The sequence below is a fragment of the Protopterus annectens genome, chromosome 4.part0 (assembly GCF_019279795.1).
Source record: "Protopterus annectens isolate FY-2018-M chromosome 4.part0, PAN1.0, whole genome shotgun sequence".
Lineage (NCBI taxonomy): Eukaryota > Metazoa > Chordata > Ceratodontiformes > Protopteridae > Protopterus > Protopterus annectens.
The window spans coordinates 895,442,203-895,463,747 of NC_056733.1; the positions used below are offsets into that span (position 1 = coordinate 895,442,203).

At 39.1% G+C, this 21,545-nt stretch overlaps 1 protein-coding gene across 2 annotated transcripts in view; it reads right to left on the reverse strand.

Moving 5' to 3' along the window:
- The window catches only part of LOC122799654 (asialoglycoprotein receptor 2-like), a 308,957-nt gene that overhangs the window by 64,199 nt on the left and 223,213 nt on the right, over positions 1-21,545 (reverse strand). For both annotated transcript variants that reach the window (XM_044068857.1, XM_044068858.1), the window contains one exon: positions 13,207-13,346. In XM_044068857.1, coding sequence (XP_043924792.1) covers positions 13,207-13,346 — 140 coding nt within the window. The remainder of the gene's footprint in view (positions 1-13,206; positions 13,347-21,545) is intronic.

Consider the following 21,545-nt stretch of genomic DNA (forward strand, 5'->3'; position numbering starts at 1 on the left):
AGGTGGTGTGGTTCAGAGCTCAACTATCCTAAGTGTTTTAATGGGAATCCTTTGGAGCTTTTTGGGTTTGTATGGGGTCATCCTTTGGGGAGAAGTTGAGGTAGTGAGATGGAATGGTAAATTATTCAGTGATTAGTAAGGTGAAAGAACAATGCAAAATGGACCCAAACACAGCACAGAGAGGATATAGAATTAATAATAATGACCTGGGAACACTTCAGAATGAACTTACAGGACTCTTATATCTGTTATTCAGTAGGTCATTAGAGTATGGAGAGATTACTCAGGATTGGAGACATGCATTTGTTAAACCCATCATTAAGGGAAAGGGGAATAGAACAAACCTAGTGTCACACAGGCAGGAGAAGGTTATTTTGGATAAATTATTGTCAGAATTAGAAAGCTTAGGACTTGAAATAGTATATTATCATGCAAATGTTGAAAAGAGATCTATGACCACCTGCAATATGATATTCTATAAGAATATAATAGCAGCTACACATGAACAATTGTGATTTAATTTATATAGACTTAGAATCAACATTTGACATGGTCATACACAAATCACCTATCAATAAATCAGAACAACTTGGTATTGATGTAATCTTGATAAGATGGATAGCTGCATGGCTTACAAATAAGAAATGGCAAGTATCATATAGCAATCCAACTCAGGTAATGTCACAGCATAATAGAACAATGAGATCCCAAATTAAGGAGAAAGATCTGGAATGGGAAGCATCTGATGACTTGCCACATGAAGATACTCTGGAGCCTTCAGCAGTAAAGCCAGTACAAACGCACAGATGGAGCTGCACAGCAAGGGAAGGAACAGGAAACAGTGGCAACTCTGACACAGGTTATGTTGTAGAGTGTTGGGCCAATGAGTTCCCATATAAAGGAGCAGCAGATGACGCAGGATGCAACTGAAGATCATATGTAGCAGGAAGATGTTCTGGAACTTTCTGCAGAATGCAGGAAACAGGGCAAAGAATGTGATCTCAGTTTAGAAGAAAATGATCTAAGAGAAGAGCTGTTTGGAATAGGTTGCAGGAAGTAAGTAAGACTCAAAATACTAGATGTCTGATAAACAGATGAACACAGTAATCAAAACTTTTAACAGAAATCCATGTGATATAACAGAAGTAAATAGGCTGTATTACTGTGCAGCTAAATTAATAACCAATAATATTATTACAAAAAACAGAGCGACAAGGGAAGAGGGAGGGAGGAAATAAAATGTCATCATGGAAGCATCGAATAGAGAGAACTACAAAGCAATTAAGATGTGTTACTGCTAGAAGAAGATAGAAGAGGAACAGATAAAAAATACTTAGAAATGTAGTTGTGGTAAAAGCAACGCACAGTATCAGAACAGACTAGGATCTATCATACACTATTGCAAATAATAAACTAAAGATATCAGCACAGGCAGAAAAAAACTTAGAAGGTAGTCAGATAAATATAAAGGAAAAAGTACAAAGCAAGCAATTCATTGAAGCAAGAACATTTTATAGAAAACTGGGAAACAAAGGAAAAGGTATGAAACACCACCAAAAAAAGAATAATTAGACACATTTTGGAGAAATATCTATGAAAACTGTGTGGAACATAACAAAGATGTTGAATGGACAGAAAAATTAAAAGAAACAATAAAAGGTTCAAATGTGCAGGATATGAAATGGGATGCTGAAACAGTCAGGAAAATTGAAACAAGATTAAGAAAAGCTATTAATTGGACAACCCCAGGCCCAGATGCAGTACCTAGCTTCTGGCTAAAAGTATTAACATCATTACACAAAGACTTAGCCCTGAGTAAGAATTACTAATATGCACATCCCGAACAGACACCATCCTGGTTAACAAATGGAAAAATGATAATACTCCTTAACAGTGAACCTGTAAGTCATCCTGAAAACTGTAGACTAATAACTTGCTTTCCAACAATGTACAAACTATATACTGGAACTGATGCAGACAGAAAAGCCGTAGACGAGGGTAAGGTGGTTCACACAGTCTATCTAGATCTCGCCAAGGCGTTCAACACCATCCCCCACTCTGGAATTATAGATAAACTCACTAAACTAGGTATAAATCCCTATGTCACAAGATGAGTTACCAACTGGCTCACTGACAGAACCCACACTGTGAAAGTAGCAGACTCCAAATCCGACTTCAGACCATTGACAAGTGGAGTATCACAGGGTTCAGTCCTGGGTCCTCTCCTGTTTGGTATCTACTTTTCTGAAGTACAGCTAACACAGAAGGTCTTTGGCTAACGAAGTTCGCAGATGACTGCAAATTAGGAGCCATAATCGAAACTTCTAACAATGTGGACATCCTACAAAAGGGCCTGACTGAGACAGATGCCTGGTTTCAAAGCCATGGCCTCAAGCTCAATGCCAAAAAGTGCATTGTCATCTCCTTTGGTACACACTCTGTACCCATGAGCTACCACATAGGTGGTAGTCTACCTAACACTGAAAGTATGATAAGAGACCTTAGGACACAGGTGGACAGTAGTCTCTCCTTTGATAATCACATTGCCACAGTAGTCAGGAAAGCCTTTTATGTGGCACACCTCATCACAAAAGGTTTCTCATCCAGGTAAAAAGAGGTCATTGTTCCCCTCTACTTGTTACTCATTAGACCTATTATAGAGTACAATGCCCCTTTTGGTATGTACCTCACATGACATCTACAACAACTGGAAATGCTTCACAAAGAGGATTACCAGACTCAAAAAGATGCCCTACGCAGACCGTCTCAAAAAACTCCAGCTTTACTCCGTCGCATATCTCCTACTCAGAGGCGATCTCTGCCTAACATACAAAGCTATGTCAAACCCAGAACTGTTGGACATGCTGCACTTAAAGAAATCCCAATCCCTCCGAGCTACATGCTCTAGGGACCTAAACCTTGTCACCACAATAAACAGAACATGCTGGAGGGAGAGATTCCTGTCCCAGAGACTTCCCATACTCTGGACCAAACTACCTATCTATATCAAACAAAGCTCCTCATTAGGGCTCTTCAAGAAAAATCTTGATGATTTGATGGGAAATGGGGAATTCACCCTGGGGATCACCTCCTGTGGCTCTGCTCGACAGGGGCACAGGAAAATAATTTTCTTGGGTGGCGAAAGCCAGGGTACCTTTTGGCTAGGCTTATATAGGCCCTAGGGCCAATAGCCTAGTACCTACCTATGAACCTAGGAACCTATTTAGAAGAAAACTCAATCATGGCAAAAGGGTAACAAAAAAGTTTTATGGAACAAAGAATCATGTTTGCTAAATAAAGCCATAATAGAGAATTGTAAAAAGGTGAGGAATTTAAGTATGGCATGGATAGATTACAAAAAAGCATTTGACAGCATCCCACATTAATGGATAAAGAAGTGCTTACAGATGTATAACATACACCCTACAATGATCAATTATATTACAGTGTCCACCACCAAGAAACAATGGCAAATCACTTTGCAATGAAATCACGACAAAGGGTATATCCCATGGATAAAAATTCAAAGAGGGGTATTCCAGTGTGATTCTTTGTCACCACTGTTTTGTCTTGCCTTTAACCCATTGCTCTTTACTTAACAGATAAGGTCTTACTTGCAATTTGGCATTCAGAAAACAACCTTGCTTAAAGACTTCACATCTACTTTTTGTGGATGACTTAAAATTATATAGTTCATCAAATGAGGAGCTGAAGACATAACTGTAAGTGGTTAAAACTTTCTCAGATGATATAAGCATGACATTTGATCTTGATAAATGTCAAAAGCAACCGTTAAAGCAGGAAAGCTGCAACATCAATTAAATATCAGTCTGGGACAGCAATGTGATATAAAGGAACTTGAGCAGGAAGGGGTGTATAAATATTTGGAAAATGATGAAGGATCGGCAATAAAACATAATCAAATGTGAATAAAATTCAGTAAGGAATACTTTGGAAGACCAAAACTAATATTGCAAACAGCATTGATATCTAGAAATGAAGTCCAGGCTATAAACCAATTTCTTCTTCCTGTTCTAATTTACAGTTTTGGGGTAATTGACTGACCCAAAAAGTTGTTGGATGAGTTGGACAGAAAAACAGAAAAAATGTTTCATGCCTATTAAATGATATATAAAAATCAGTGTATGCCAAGATTATATATTTCATGCTCCGTAGGAGGTATTGGCCTCCTCAAAATTGATTACATGTATAGATCTGCTGTGGGACTACATACATACCTGCTGGCCTCATCAGATCCAAACATAGTAAAACTTTTAAAACATGAAGAGAACAAATCTAAGATGACTTCCCTGATTAGTTTAGCTGAAGCATATCGATATCAAGTGGAAATGGAAACCAAAGCAGAAGTAGACAAAATCAGGCAGCAAATGAATGTGCCAAAAAAAAAAAAGAAAGAATATAAGGTGCCAACAAAACAAAAGAAAGAAAGAATATAAGGAGAAAGAAAGAAATATGGAAAAGGCATCAGTATAGCGGCAAGTATAGAGAATTTCTGGAGCAACCTCATGTCGATCAGGATTTGATACAGGAATGGTTAAAAAGAGGTGAGTTGAAACAAAAAGATGAAAGATTAAGAATGGCAGCCCAGGACAGTGGACTACCTACATGTTGGATTACAAAGACCATTGAACAAGTGAGAGAAACAGCCAAATGTAGGTTCTGTAAAACAGAATTGTTACTGGGTGCGATATCCTCATGGCAGAGGGCCTGTACACTGAAAGGCACAGTAATGTAGTGAGACTGTTGCACTGGGGATTGTGCAAACACTCCAACATAGAAGTACCTGATAAGCACTGGAAACATGAACCACAAAGCATTATAGGGAATGATAAAGTGTACATCACATGGGACCATACATTACCAACAGTTCAAAAAATAGATGCAAGAGAGCCAGATACAGTAGTCCATAAAAAAAGATGAAATGTAACATTGATCATTGAAATTACTACACCTAACGATTACGGTGTCTCACGTACTTAGAGTCACAAAGTCATAAAATATCAGGATTTAAAAGCAGAAATGAGAGCAATGCAGAAGAGAGATACCCAGACAGTTCCAATAGTAGTAGGAACAATGGATTTAATAAAAAAAGAATCTACAGTCATATTTATATATGTTACCAATACATGTAACTCAGTATGCATTACAGAAGGAGTCAATTCTGGGCACACTGCAGGTGTACCTTTGGCTAACATCAAAGACTGAAACAGTACTAATTTCATAAACTTTAATTAAACCCTGACATAGGAATGGTCTCCATTTTTGTCATGGTATTAGAACCCCGAAAGATTTGGAGAAATTAAACCAATTGGATAAGTGAAATTCTAGGTTACAGTTAAGGTGTCCCACAGAGCTCTCTCTTTCGCCCATACTTGTTTAGATTGTATTTTTCAGACCAATCTTTTTAAAGTGAGGTATTCTATAGTCTATGCAGATGACTTGAAAACGGGCAAACTGATAACATGTGTTACAGATATGGCATGTTGGCAAACGAACTTGACTAAATTGACTATTTGGGCACAGGAGAATAATATGCTAATAAATACATCAAAAACTAAGCACATGAGATTCAGGAGGCATAGATTAAAAAGTGAGTATTTGATACAGCACACAGTGACTGAAATTATGGATTCATTTAAGGACCTGGGTATGTAGAGAGCTCCATCTTTCATCCAGTTTTTCTAATAATATCCACCAAATGGTTAATACTAGTTATGTAATTATAGGCTGTATAAAAAGATTTATAAAGTCTAGGACATCAGAAATGATGAAATCAGTGTTAGTACGTTACATTAGACCCAAAATTGAGTATGGAATAACAACACAGAAACCCTACAAGAAAACAAGCATGAGTAAAATTGGAAACAGTAGGGCATCCATGAATGTGAAACTTTAAGCTACTACATAAGACTAAAATATCTGAAGTTGTACAGTGTCTCATACAGACATTTAAGATTATAGGTTCATAGGTTGGTACTAGGCTATCAGCCCTAGGGCCTATACAAGCCTAGCCATAACAATTCTCTGGCTATTTCTTCCCACATTATTTACTTCCCTGGACCCCTATCTAGCAGGGTGACTGACGTGATCCCTGGGGTGAATTTCCTATCTCCCATCCAATCATCAAGGTTCCTTTTGAAGAGGGCCAAAGAGGCACTCTGCTTGACATGTATGGGCAGTCTATTCCAGAGTATGGGGGAGTCTCTGGGTTAGAAACCTATCCCTCTAGCATGTTTTGTTTATTGTGATGACAAGGTTTAGATCCCTGGAGCATGTGGCTCTGAGGGATTGGGATTTCTTTAAGTGTAGCATGTCCAACGGCTCTGGGTTTGACATGGCCTTGTATGTTAAGCAGAGATCGCCTCAGAGTAGACAATATGTGATAGAGTATAGCTGGAGTTTTTTAAGGCGGTCAGCATAGGGCATCTGCTCTAGGCCTGTGATTCTTTTAGTGAGGTATTTCTGCAGCCTTTCCAGTTGTTGCAGATGTCTTGAGAGGTACATACCAAATGGGGCATTGTATTCTATAATGGGTCTAATGAGGGATGACTACAGTGGGACAATGACCTCCTTTTTTCTGGATGAAAAGCCCTTAGTGATGAGGTGTGCCACATAGAAGGATTTCCTGACTGTTGTGGCGATATGGTTATTGAAGGTGAGACCACTGTGCACCTGTGTCCCTAAGTCTCTGATCACACTTTCGGTGTTTAGTATACTGCCACCTATGTGGTAATTCACAGGTACATGTTTTTTCCCAAAGGGGATAACTATACATTTCTTGGCATTGAGCTTGAGCCCATGGCTCTGGCACCAAGCATCTGTTTCTGTAAGGCCCTTTTGTAGAGTATCCACATCATTTGGGGATTCAGTAATGGCTCCCAGTTTGCAGTCATCTGCAAACTTTGTTAGCCAGAGTCCCTTAGTGTTGGCCTGTACTTCAGAGAAGTAGATGCCAAACAAGAGAGGTCCCAGGACTGAACCCTGAGGTACTCCACTTGTCACTTGTCTGGAGCTGGATTTGGAGTCAGCTACTTTTACAGTGCGGGTTCTATCAGTAAGCCAGTTGGCAACCCATCGAGTGACGTAGGGATTAATGCCCAGAGAACATTTTTAAGTATATGGGACATTCAGAGACAACTACCTCTGGGAATGTTTGGGATTATCAAAGAGAAGTTAAGAATCATCCGACAATCTATGCGGGAGGAGTCTGAATGGAGAGATGATAAAATCAACAAAGGAGAGAACTATTGCTGGAATTGAATTCATCCTCAAGTCTTGGTGAGTACCTTTACAAGGTGTACCCTGTTTTTCATAAAATCTCACCAAGACAACACTGATATATAGAGTGTATTTTATATAGCACATATCATGGACAGAAGTAGGTTAAAAAATAAAAAAGATAGTTGGGTGCACAAGGCCCAGGATAAAAAGTGCCCAATCCTGGTAGGTGCACTGGTAGCAGGACTAGAAAAAATGACAGTGTAGAATCCTCAAGACATATTCCAACAATGGGGCTAGGCCAGGCCCAGGGGGAGGATGACCCCCCCCCCCATTGTAGAAGGAAGTAGTAGTCCACAAAAAACAATAAGCCAAAGAAGAGCCATAAAGATGATAGAGTAGACTATTGAGGACAAGAAAGAAATTATGTATTTTTACTATTATGCAAGAAGCTCAGAATTTCTAGACAAAAGATATACAAAAAGATTAAGAGGAAAGAAAAATGCTTCCACATGAAAAACTGTCAGAAGCTTCAAATAAAAAAAATGTGTTCATTAATACAACAGATCCAAGAAAAACACTATGAGAAAGGGAGATACTGTCAGCACAGCTATCTGGAATTTTGTAAATAATTATATGTAATTTGTGAATATCACATGATTTATATAAGATGCTTATGTTGCAACTATATTAGAACTGAATGTCATGTGCATATCAAACTAGGTTTGTACACACATCTGTGTTAAAAAAGGTATTTTATAAAGTGCTTGTGCTTAAAATGTAACCACAGTGTGCCCTGCTGGAATAGAATAGAAATGTACATGCACTATTGTAACTGTTTAAACGTATATATTTTAACAGTGGAAACTGGAATACAAGAGGTTAACTTCAGAAAAACAACTGAAATTAAATTACTTTATGGCAACGTAATAAAATATTATATCTTTCAGTTTTCAATGGAGCCAGAGACGTAGGTCTGTGCTGAGAAGCTTTCTGTATTGTCTTCGGAATGAAGTAATTACTACTCTGAAAATATGAAGGAATGCAATTGTTTTATGGCTTCCAGCATCTGCCAAAGATCTGAGGTCTATGTATCTTCACAAGTAGATGCTAAATACTGCCAAGCTTCCAGCAGTGGGGGTTTCACCTAGGATAGAGTCAGATAACAAGAAATGATGTCATTCTGCAAGCTATGCCAGCAGTAATATTTGAGATATTAATTTGAGGAGTCTCTTAGTGAGACTGAGCATTCTCATTCTGTATTCTATCTTGGACCTGACAAGAACCATTCACCACATCTGCCTTTCTCTGCAGTAAGTTACTGTGTTGTACTTATTCTCTTAGATACAGTCAGGGATATAGTAAAGCTTAGTTTGGATGTCTTTCTTTTATTTGAGACTGTCCTGCAATGTTGTTTTCAATATTTCCTGTGATTTTGAACTCTGATGTCAGTGTGAATATATACTGAGTATTTTCTTGTTCTTTTATTATTTATTATTAAATATATTTAAACCTTTCATTGTGGCTGATTTATCTAGAGATATTTAAGTTTTGGGAGTACTTGCATATTTATTTGGTGACACTGTGTGGGCCACTCTTAATAGCCTTGCTCTAGGTCAAACTACCATTTTTATTAATATTAATATTACACAGTAAGATTGGACACCCTTTGTTAAGGGCCTTAAAGTAGCTAATAAGGAGATGGCTGGTGGCAGTGATAACTACCTTATAGTCTGGGCAAAATTAAGCATAGCTAGTAAACCTATGGCAGACTTTCCCAGGTGTGTGTGTGTGTGTGTGTGTGTGTGTGTGTGTGTGTGTGTGTGTGTGTGTGTGTGAGTCAGACCTCAAAGAGTGTGTGTGTCAGCTACTTGGGCAGGGACACAAAGCACTGATTGGATAGAGAGGGTGCTGGAGGTGTTGGCTTGGCCACTCAGCTGATATCTGAACTCTTCAGCTGAGGGAGAAACCAGTCCTGGACTGACTGTGGTCTCTGTGTACGCTTAAGGGAAATTGCACTTGATGCAGAAAGCTGTATCTGGAAATACTGTGTGCGTACTTGTCATCTTCCCAGTGAACATCCCCCACTGGTGCCAGTGGTGAGGATTGAGGCTCCTTGATTACTAGCCCAGTGGTGGGTCATCAGAAACTCTATATAGACCAAGAAAATTTGTGCCATTTCGAAAAAGAAGTGACTGAGGAAGTGTGAAAATCTAAAGAACAAAACTTAGAGACGTTTGAAGGGTATAAAGAAGAAATATGGACATGGGAAATAAAGACAGATCTGATATGGTGCAATATTTATGCAAAGGAGAAAGCCAAATTAATCAGCACAAAAAGGCAGCCCCAAAGATATTCAAAGAGAAATATAAGCAAAGGCATCCAGATCTGGATAATTTCACAATAAAAAAATAAGATCACAAAGAGGGAGCAGAAGATTAGCCAAGTAGAAGTTAAAAATTACAAGCTGAAGTTATGGAATATTTACGAAGTGAAGGAGTCAGTGTAGAAAGTCTAACACAGGTCACATCATAGCATGATGGAACAATAGTTCCCAAAGTAAGGAGAAACAAGAGGAGTAGGAGACATCCGAAGAAGAAATATGGACACGGGAAAGAAAAAGAGATTTAATATGGTGCAATATTTATGCAGAGGAGAAAGTGAAACTAATCAATGCTAAAAAAGCAGCACTAAAGGTACTTGAAAAGAAATACAGGCAAATACATCCATACATGGGAAAAACATAACAAAGATGCTAAATGGATAGAAGAAGTAAAAGAAAGAATAAGAAGTTCAAATGCACAGGATATGAAATGGGATGAAGTAACTATTTATAAGCACACCCCAAAAAGACACCAGCCTGGTAACAACAGGAAAAACAATGTTCCTACTTAAGAGTGAACCTGCAAGCTACCCTGAAAACTATAAACTAATGACTTGCCTTCTGACAACATAAACTGTACACTGGAATTGATGTTGACAAAGTTTATAGTCATTTAAAAGAAAACTCAATTATGACAATAGAACAAAAGGGTAATAAAATAAAGTCATATGGAACAAAGGATCATTTGTTATTAAATAAAGTCATAGTTGAGAAATGTAAAAAGGGGAAGAATCTACGTATGGCATGGATTGACTACAAAAAACATTTGACGGTATCCCACATTCATGGATAAAAGAGTACTTATAAATTTATAGGATGCACCCTACACTGATAAACTATATCACAGCGACCATGAAACAGTGGCAAACCACTTTGCAGTTAAGTAATGATAAAGGACAAATTATTATTCCATGGATAAAAATCCAAAGGGGGATATTCCAGGATGACTCTCTGTCACCACGGCTCTTTTGCCTTGCCCTTAACCCATTAAGCTGTCTGCTTAACAGATTAAGTCATGGCTATAACATGGCTCCCAGAAAGCAACAAAGTGTAATGACTTCTCATCTTCTCTTTGCTGATGATTTAAAACTGTAGAGCTCATCAGATGAGAAACTGAAAGCACAACTGCAAGTAGTCAGAACTTTTTCAGATATAAGAATGTCATTTGGTCTTGATAAATATGCAAAATCAACCTTTAAAGCAGCACCAAGAAAACATCAGTTTGGGACAAGAATGTGCTATAAAGGAACTTGAGCAGGAGGGAGTGTATAAATATTTGGGAACTGATAAAGGATCAACAATAAAACATGAACAAATGATAACAAAACTCACAAAGGAATATTTTAGAAGACTAAAATTAATCCTGAAAACAGCACTGACATCTAGGAACAAAGTTCAAGCTATAAAACAATTTGTTCTTCCTGCCCTAACTTACAGTTTTGGAGTGATTGACTGACCCCAAAATGTGTTGGATAGATTAGATAGGAAAACAAGAAGGATGTTTCATGCTCATCAAATGATTTATAAAAATCAGTGCATACCAAGAATATACATTCCCCATTCTGAAGGAGGTATGGCTCTCTTTGAAATTGATTACATGTATAGATCTGCAATTGTGGGACTACATACATATCTGCTGACCTCACAAAACCCAAACATAGTGAAAGTTTTGGAACATGAGGAGAATACATCTAAGATGACTTTCTTGCTTAGTCTAGCAGAAGCATATCAGCGTCAAGCGGGAATGGAAATTAAACTAGAAGTAGATAAAAATCAGGCAGCAACTGAATGTGCCAAAAAAACAAAAGAAAGAATATAAAGTGAAGGATCAGATGAGAAGGCAAGAAATGTGGAAAATGCATAAATATAGTTGCAAGTATACAAAACTCCTGGAACAACCTCATGTTGATCAGGATCGAACACAGAAATGGTTAAGGAGAGGTGAAGTCAAACCAAAAGATGAAAGGTTAATATTGGGAGCCCAGGATAGTGGACTGCATACACATTGGTTTACAAAGTCCATTGAACATGTGGAAGAAACAGACAAATGTAGGTTTTGTAAAAAAGAACTGGAAACAGTTGCACACCTTGTTGCTGGTTGTGACATACTAATGACAGAAGGACTGTATACTGAAAGGCATAATAATGTGGCTAGACTGTTGCACTGCGGGATTGTGCAAACATTATAATATTAAAGTAGCTGAAAAACATTGGAAAGATGAGCCACAAAGCATCAGAGAAAATGATGAAGTCTACATCACATGAGATCCCCCTTACCAATAAGATAGGCACGGGAAAACCAGATATAGTGATCCATGAAAAGAAGAGAAAAGTAATATTGATTGTTGAAATCGCCACACCCAGTGACTACAGTGTCTTGCGTACAGAGAGCAATGTGGAAGAAAGATACCCAGACAGTTCCAGCAGTAGTAGAAACAATGGGTCTTACAAAAAAGAATCTACAATTTTATTTAGATATGTTACCAGTACATGTAACTCCATACGAATTACAGAAGGAGTCATTACTGGGCACATTGCGGGTGCTGCGAAGAGCACTTCTGACTGACATGAAAGATTGAAACAATACTAATTTCATGAACTTTAATTGTACTTTGACTTAGGAATGGCATCCATTCCCATCATGGTATTAAAAACCCAAAAGATTTGGTGAAATTAAAAAAAAGAAATTATATAAGAATGAGAGGTGTACTAATTGGCTGGTACATTAAAGCAAGCTCTACTGTAGATATTATTAAGAACAACCTGGACTTATTATAGGAATAACTATTTTGGTATAGCGGCAGGCTAGAAGGGTGTTATTGCCTGTGCCTGAAATATTTTCATGTATGCATGTATGTATGTATGTGATCTGACCAAAATATGTTAGGATTAGTCTAAATAAATGAATAAACATATTAGGAAGGGAAGGGATTTTACAGAAGTTGCAGGCAGTGCCCACTGAGGTTTGGAATAATTATGTTACTTATTGGCGCAACATTTACTTGAAGGTCTGTAACTCAATGGTCAGCAAAAAAGGATATTTCCTGATTAGTATAACAGATGCCAGTAAAGAAAGTGACATATGATGCTGGCAGGTTACTAAACAACAAAGTCATAATGCATTGATAAGATGCACATCTAATCAACTTATGTACTGCAGCTGCTGGCATGAGACCTGGGGTCAGTCTCCATTGGCCAGTTGCTCCATCACCACTCAACTGTCCATATCAAACTTTAAACAGAACCTGGTAAGGGCGTATGTTTCCACTTTCTTCCCTGGTCATAGTTCTTGATGAAACCACTAAAACAAATGCTGACCATCCCATGATATTACAAACAGGGTGCCGCACACAAGCAACTCAGGCTGAGGAAGTAACAAGGGCCCCCTTGAGACCTTGCACTGAGCCTTTCTAATGACTAGACATGCAGGATTGGTGTTGTTTCTGATTCTGGTGTTTTAGCAATTGTCACATTTGTCTCAATGAGCTACAGATGCAAACACAACAAGATGTTAAAAATACATTACCAACATGACAGCTATTGATAGATGACTAGAAATTATGAATTAATAAAACATTACAAACCTGCTCTTCTAGACTTGTGATAATCATTAGATGTGCCCCTTCTGATTCACATGCCTTTTTGGCATCATCCCACTGTTCTTCCATTTCAGAAAGTTGGTAGCAGCTTCCTTGAAACAGCTCCCAGTCTTCAAAACAGGGATCTGAAACCAACAAACATAAGTGTGTTGATAGTGAACAGCAAGGACTGAGAGCTTGAAGTACTGATGGAAGTTTAACTCTGACCTTCAACAGCAAGGCATTTTAGCCCCCTTCAAACACAATCCAGATTTCCAAATTATAAACTAAAATGACTGAATTATGTACTGGTAGTACGCACAACACAGTGTAGTCATCTGTCACTTTGCTAACAGTAGAACTTTGCCATCTGCACTGGGGGAGCTGAGACTTCTTGTTCTAGAAGCTCCTGAGTCTAAAATGTCTTTTCTGCATTCCTTCATAATTTGGACAAATTGTGGGTCTGAATGCTCTGTCTCTTTCTCTCAGCATGCATGATTTGACACACTACACTGGCAGGCCACTTTGTTGGGTTTCCTAATACCATGATGGGAATCGGCCCCATTATTAAGTTAAAGTATAATTAAAGGTCATGAAATTAGTATTGTTTCAATCTCTGATGTCAGCCAATAATGCTCTTTGCAGCATCTACAATGTGCCCAGTAATGACTCCTGCAGTTCGTATGGAGTTACATGTATTGGTTTTTCTTTCCTCTGATTTCTCTCTTAATCGTTTTGTATATCTTGTGTTTGGAAATTCTGGGCTTTTTGCATAATAGTAACAATGCATAATTTCTTTCTTATCCTTAATAGGCCACTTAATCGTCTTTATAGCTCTTCTTTGTCCTATCAGTTTTTGTGATTTTTGTGGACTGATACTTCCTTCTACAACAGGGGGGCCATCTTCCCCTGGGTCAAGCCTAGCCCAATTGCAGGAATGTTTCCGTATTTTGAGGATTCTACACTGTCATCTTTTCCAGTCCTGGCACCAGTGTGCCTACCAGGATTGGACACTTTTTATCCTAGGTCTTGTGCACCCAGCTATCTTTTTTATTTTTTAACCTACTTCTGTCCAGAATATATGCTATACAAATACAGTCTATATATCAGTGTCGTCTTGGTGAGACTTTTAAAAACAGGGTCCACCTCGTGAAGGTATAACCAAGATTTGAGGATGAATTCAATTTCAGCACTACTACTCTCCTTTACCTGCTGACTTTTCATCTCTCCATTCGGACCCCAGACCACTGATGTGATGTAAATAATGTTGATTCAAGAAAGAGTTCCAAAAACTGGCTGGCTAGCTGAATGCCTTGGACGAGAACTACTTTTAAATAGGGAAAGGACTTGGACTGCTCTCTGATGACTGTGTCATGAAGGTAAATATGCAGCTAGGAGCAAAGTCAACAGTGTGGGGTATGCACCAGGTGTACCAGCCTTCCAGACATGTCCGAGAGGTTTAGAGTTGTGCTGAGAGCCTGCATTTTCATCTGGGCTGACTCCCTGATGAATGGTTCACACACGTGGCATGAATTTCACATATGTCTGGCTTATACAAATGTGCAATGAAAACTGCAAAAAATAATTACTCACATTTTTGAGCTTTGGAAATGCAATTTCATATTTATGTATTACATTTACAGACCAGGATTATTCAAATTGGGAATCTCCCTTTTAAGTGGATTCCCAGGAAGAAAAGCTTCAAGCCATAAAAAAATAGAGGAAACATCACATTAGTCTATAGTGATTAAATACAGTGTTGGTTAGCCATAGTGTTAACTGTGAAGGATCAATAAATCAGTGAGACAGTGAATATAAAACAATGTGATTTTAAATGCAAGCTAAGAACAATAATGTCAGATAAGTTAGAAGGAAAACTAAACTTGCACTTATGCAAATAAGCCATCATAGGGTGACTTAATAAAGCATATTAAATACAATGACAGTAAATACACAGGTAGAAATAAATTTTAAAATGGCAACAAGAGTTGTAATTCTATGGGCCAGATTCCAAAAGACTTGATCTTAGAGTAAGTGACTTACTCCAAGAGCAATTCTTGTGGAATCTGGCCTCCAAGTGTAAGCCTATTTATAGATAGGCCATGCGCCAAAGTAAGTCACTTACACTCTAGGCAAGTCTTTCGGAATCAGGGTACACTTACACTGCAGTAAGTTACTTGTATTTGGAAGAAGCCTTTTGGAAACGTGCCATATATTTTCAAGCATGGAAATACAGTGTACAATGCTTTATGATTTAATAAGCTCAGTAAAGAATTATATTGCAAAGTATATATAAATAATAACTGGTGAGCTCAATTTGTGAGAGGTGCATATACACTAAGAATTTGGAATCCCTGTTCTCTTGTTCACAGAACAGTGACACCGAACAGGTTGTCAGCCCACATACTATATCTCCTGCACAAACCATGCTCTCAACACGTAAACCATCATACATGGAGGTAATCACCAGAAATTTACCTAAACACCAGAGACCTCCTAAACACAAACATGATGCACCTAATACAGTACCTACATTACTCAGTACACAAAAAGCCACAAGCACAAGTGTCTCACCAAACAAGCCCCTAAGGCAAAGCACATCAAAACCAATTTATTTGGTCATAGGTGACTTCATAGTGAGGTACAAGGATGTCTCACTCACCACTCTGGACAAGGAGAAAGCTATGGTCAGCTGTCTGTCAGTTGGCAGGATCCACCAGATCATAAATGTACTCAAGTCTCTCCACAACAAGTACCATTATGACTCCGTCATAGTCCATGTTGGTGTGAGTGACTTGAGACGTACATCCTTAGACTATATGAAGAGAGACATGATCAAGCTCACTGAATGTGTGTCCCAGGCAGGTATGTCCCTAGCCTTAAGCAGCATTCTACCATCACCCAGAATAATGCCTCAATACAAACAGAAAATGATTGACTTTAACAATTAGCTTAGTTTCTGGTGTCATTCTAAGGGGATCTGGTACCTGTCAGCCTGGTATGATATGGTAGATAGACCATGCTGCTTTGCCATAGATGGTCTTTATCTGTCACCCCTGGGATTTCAGTTACTGGCTAAGGGTCTTGTCTCCCCCATAGTGCCTTTTTTAGGCAATGTCACAAAAACAAAAGTCCCAATGTAAAATTATCTTTAAAAAGCAACCTCAGGGTTATGCTGCTAAATGCTAGGAGTCTAAACCTAAAACTGTACTCACTGGAAGCAGCCCTCACCTTAGAAGATGCTGACACCACTGCAGTCAGAGGCTTGGTTTAAGGCCATGGAAAGCACCCCGACAGTACTGGGTTATAATGCCTTCCACACTTTCAGACCACAAACTGAAAGTGCGAGAACTAAAGGAGGTGGAGTCTCAATATTCATCAAAGGTAAATACACCTCTAGATTGGTTAAGCAAAACGATTCCCTTGAACTAATCCAGGTCCAACTGACAATAGGTAACAACCCTCTCCAAGTTATTGCCAGTTATAGGACTCCATCCATGAACCAGGATACTCACACTGCATACTTGAATCTACTTTAATCGCTCAAGATACAACCAAACACCATGGTTTTAGGGGACTTTAACTACCCATGCATAGACTGGGTCAATTATATAGGTACTAACACACTTGCCCAAAGGTTTTTGGACTTCATCAACTCCAATCCCTGGATCAATTGGTTGATACCCCCACAAGGGGGTCCAAACATTCTGGATCTAGTGGTCACTAACATGGATGATTGTTGCACCACCCCATATGTGTGGGCCTCCCTAGTGAGGTCTGATCATAAATCAGTCTCATTAGAAGTAACTTACATCTGACCCCCTATTAGCAGCAACTAAACTAACAAACTTCTCCAATGCCATTTACAACCTAATATGTGACTTCTTTAATAGCTTCATAGCCCCTGCTCTCACTGATGGCATGGACACCAATACTGGGAGTTACACCAATCCCTTGTACAAGCATATATACAAATGTAGTGACTCAGACTTACCTGATATGACCAAAACAAGATCCTCAAGGAACAGCAAGTCTGCCTGGTGGACATTTGCCATTAACAGGTTATACAATAAGAGAAAGAAATTGCTGTCTAAGAGTAGGAAGGAATGGTCTTTGAGTTGGAAGCATTCCCTCCTCAGCTTAAACAAGGAAATAAGAAACATTATAAGGCATTCTAAAGCTAACTATGAATCTAAATTAGCCTCCTTTGATAAGGATAACCATAAAGCCTTCTTTAGCTACACCAAAAACTGTAAAGGAAAAACCCAAATCTGCTCAGAGCTGGCTATTAATGGCACCATATATACTGAACCCATTGAAATAGCCACCCTGCTTGAGGACAGGTTCAGTGAAATCTTCTCCCACCTGTCCCTGCCACATATATCCCCCAAAGCATCCCTACCACCTGCCCTCCAGCTAGTATCTCTAAGGAGCAGGTCATAGACACTCTCTCCAAAGGCAAAAACACAGCCTCTATAGGACCTGATAATATCCCAGGTTGCATTCTAAATGTATTAAAACAGGAGCTAGTTTCACCCCTTGATGCTCTTTTTTAACCACCGTCTAAACACTGGTTTTGTACTTGCTGAATGGAAGACAACTATCATTCTGTTACATAAAGGAGGTGCCTGCACTGACCCTGGAAACTAAAGACCCATAGGTCTGACCAGCCTAATCTGCAAGGCTATGGAAAGAATCATCATGGACATTATCAACAAAGATATAGGAGACCTTCAAAAGCTCAACCTGACCCAGTTTGGCTTCGTTAAAGAGAGATCCTGCCTCTTGAACTTGGTAGACTTCTTTAAGACAGCAACCAAAGCTCTGGATGAAGGCAAATCCATGCATACAGTCTACCTGGACCTGACCAAGGCCTTTGACACTATTGTCCACTCAGGCATCATTGATAAGCTCACCCAGCTGGAGATCAACCTGTATATTGTCAGGCAAACTGGTTCACTGATAGAACACACACAATCAAAATAGGTGACTCTACCTTCACCAGCAGACCCGTAACCAGTGGTATTCCACAGGGATTGGTGCTGGGGACCCTAATGGTTGAATCTACTACTCAGATGCCTAAGCTAAAACAAAAGGCATATGTCTGACAAAGTTTGCTGATGAGTGCAAACTGGGTGCAGTCATCGAGTCTCCAAACAATGTCAACATCCTACAAGAGAGACCTATACAGACAAACAACTGGTGCCAAAGTCATGGGCTAAAGCTCAATGCAAAAATTGTGAATTGTGAATCAAGAATGGCCCTATTGAGTGCTGTAATACTGCTCAGCTCCTCTTCAGCACATTGGACTGGTGTCACAGAAGACCCAGACAACTCAAAACATTGTATCCCTATAAATAAATGAATAAAGAATGGCCCTATTGAGTGCTGTAATACCGCTCGGCTCCTCTTCAGCACATTGGACTGGTGTTACAGAAGCCCCAGACAACTCAAACCATTGTACCCCTATAAATAAGTGAATGTATGTATTGCAGTCCTCCAAGTATTACCTTCTATACTTTTGTAATTTTTCAACTACTGCTGGAGTATACCAAGCTCAGACAACAGAGTTAATATCACCCCCTCCCCTGTTGTTTAACTCCCTCAACTCTAGCCAGATATTTCCCTTGGGTCAGCCTGAAGTAGGCTTAAATCTTTCAACTGTATACTAATGTGCAGCTTGTTTAAAGATTGGGTTATAGGTAGTATATCTTCATGCCTTAAGACGTCCATACAGTCTCCTGCAGTTTAATCAGCAAATCCCATTATTTATTTATTTTTCCTGGTTGAATAACACTAATGCAAAAGGTCCATAATAAAACACTGACCTGATTCTTTACTGATTGCTTTTTTAATTCCTCCTGGCATCTCATTGCAAAAGGGGGTTCAACCTGCTCCGTTCGTCTACCCTACCCCCATTCCCACCCACCCCAACATCAATTACCTTTATACCTAGCCAAATACCTCCTATACAACTTCCTCCTCCAGTCACATTCCCCTAATCATCTTACTTCTCCCCCTCTCTTAATCCATCCACCCCACCCAATATCTGCATTCCTATCATACATTTCTCATTTACATATACAGTCCTTCTAATCATACTATAATCACCCTAGGTTTTTCCCTCACCCACTATCTCTCTACCTCTACTTAAATACTCCACTTTCCTACCTGCACCTATCAATCATTATAACTCCTAATTACCTCATACAACATACGCTATCACTCCTAATACCTTATACAACTCTCCATGACTTCTAGCCCATCAAACAACACCATTTTAATACCCATAGCTCACCTCTACAACATGCCTCTCATCGCCAAAACTGTTGTCTTCCTTCTCTCTTTCTGCACATCTAGTTCATTCTACAACTATCTACATATCAGACAACCCATATACCTTCTAAACCAACTTCTACAACAACCATACATATCCTATCACTCTCCAGCTACTCCTCAGTAGGCCTCACCTTATACAGCACAAACATAATCTTACAAACCAAAGTAAAATTCTTTATCTTTCAAAGCTCCCAGTACACTAATCTTTCATTAGCCTGCCTACAGAAAATGAAAAACAAGATGCAATATGTAACCCCTCCCACCCACAACAACCTAACTCAGTGTGGAGACATTCTTCATAACCCTGGCCCCTCCCCAGCTCCCCTTTGCCCCCCTAACTCCTTAAAATCCCTAAACTTCACCACCATTAATATCCAGAGCATCAGAGACAAACTTTCACATCTGCATGCCTGGCTAGGCCAAAATAAACCCAATTTCACTACCATCACAGAGACTTGGCTAAAACCATATATCAAAGATTCTGAATTCCTTCCCCCTAACTACAGTTGCCTTAGGGCAGGCAGACCACTGAAAAAAGGTAGTGGTGTCACCTTAATTTATCCAAATCCCATCACTGTAGTTCAATGCACAAAATTGATCCCACAATGCTCCACTGCAGAGATACTAGTGGCCTTCTTAAAATTGAACAACTGCAAAAGTCTTTGTCTCTCGGTCCTATACATCCCCCTCTGGTAGTAACATTCCAACACTTGAAGATATTCTCACCTGGACAACTGCTAATATTAACAATGAAACTGTCATCCTAGATGATGATAACATAAATTGGAATGACATTCCAAATCAAGACCCCTCTACCAGCATTAATCTATACAATTTTACACAGCTAATCACCAATACAACCAGACCCAACTATAAAAATGACAAAGGCTCAATTCTTGATTGGATCCTGGTCTCGGACCCTAACAGCAGCGCCTCCTCTGGCACACTACTAATAGTATGTGACCACTCAAGAGCCTTCATAATACATAAGACCACCCCAATTCTAAACCAGCACCAAGTCAAGCTTACTAGGGACTTATCTCATTTCCCCCACCACTTTTAATGAAATCTTACAAAGTATGGACTAGGCACCATTAAAATATCTCCCTCTCAGTGATGCTGTTGAATTTTTCAATTCAGCATTTCTTAATATCTTAGATAATGTAGCCCCACCTCGACTAAAAAGAATTAAGGCTAAACATGCCAATTGGCTTACCAAATACACAAAAAATTATGTCTGCTAGAGATAAAAGCTGGAAAGCTTGACATAAAAACAGAAATCCATCAGACCTAGCTCAATATAAACATATTTGCAATCAGGCAAAACCTCTAGTGACTAAAAATAAAAAAGAATATTTCCAAAGTCTTCAAGCCCAACACAAACAAACCCCCCAAAAGTCCGGGGTGCAATCAACTCCCTACTGCATCCAGGCACAAACAATAACCCTTGCCCAAATGCAGACAAAAATCCCTCTGAGATAGCTGCTCTCTTTAATACTAACTTCATTGACACCATTGCAAAGCTCACCCCCACCTTCCCATCAATAAACCCCAATCCACCTAATACTCCTTCATCACTCTCGCCATCTACCTCTCGAACTACTTTCTCACTCACACCTATACCTACCTCCATTATAAAAAAACTCCTTCAGAGACTCATACCTTGTACTAACGCACCAGAGAATTTACCTGCTGAGTTTTTATAACTATCTGCCAGCTCCATTGCCTACCCTATCAGCATACTCCTTAATAGATCCATCATACCACACATCTGGAAGGAAGCATTTGTTCTTCCTCTACATAAAGGTGGCAACAAGTCTGACATCTCTAACTTCTGACCCATAGCTATCCTCTCCCCCATCTCCACATCTCCAAAGTATTAGAAAAATGCATTCACACTCAGTTTCTCAAATATCTTGTTAATAACCAAATCCTTTTCCCCACTCAGCATGGCTTCAGGCCAGGGCATAGTACCTATACTACTCTCATATCCTTTCTGGATATGT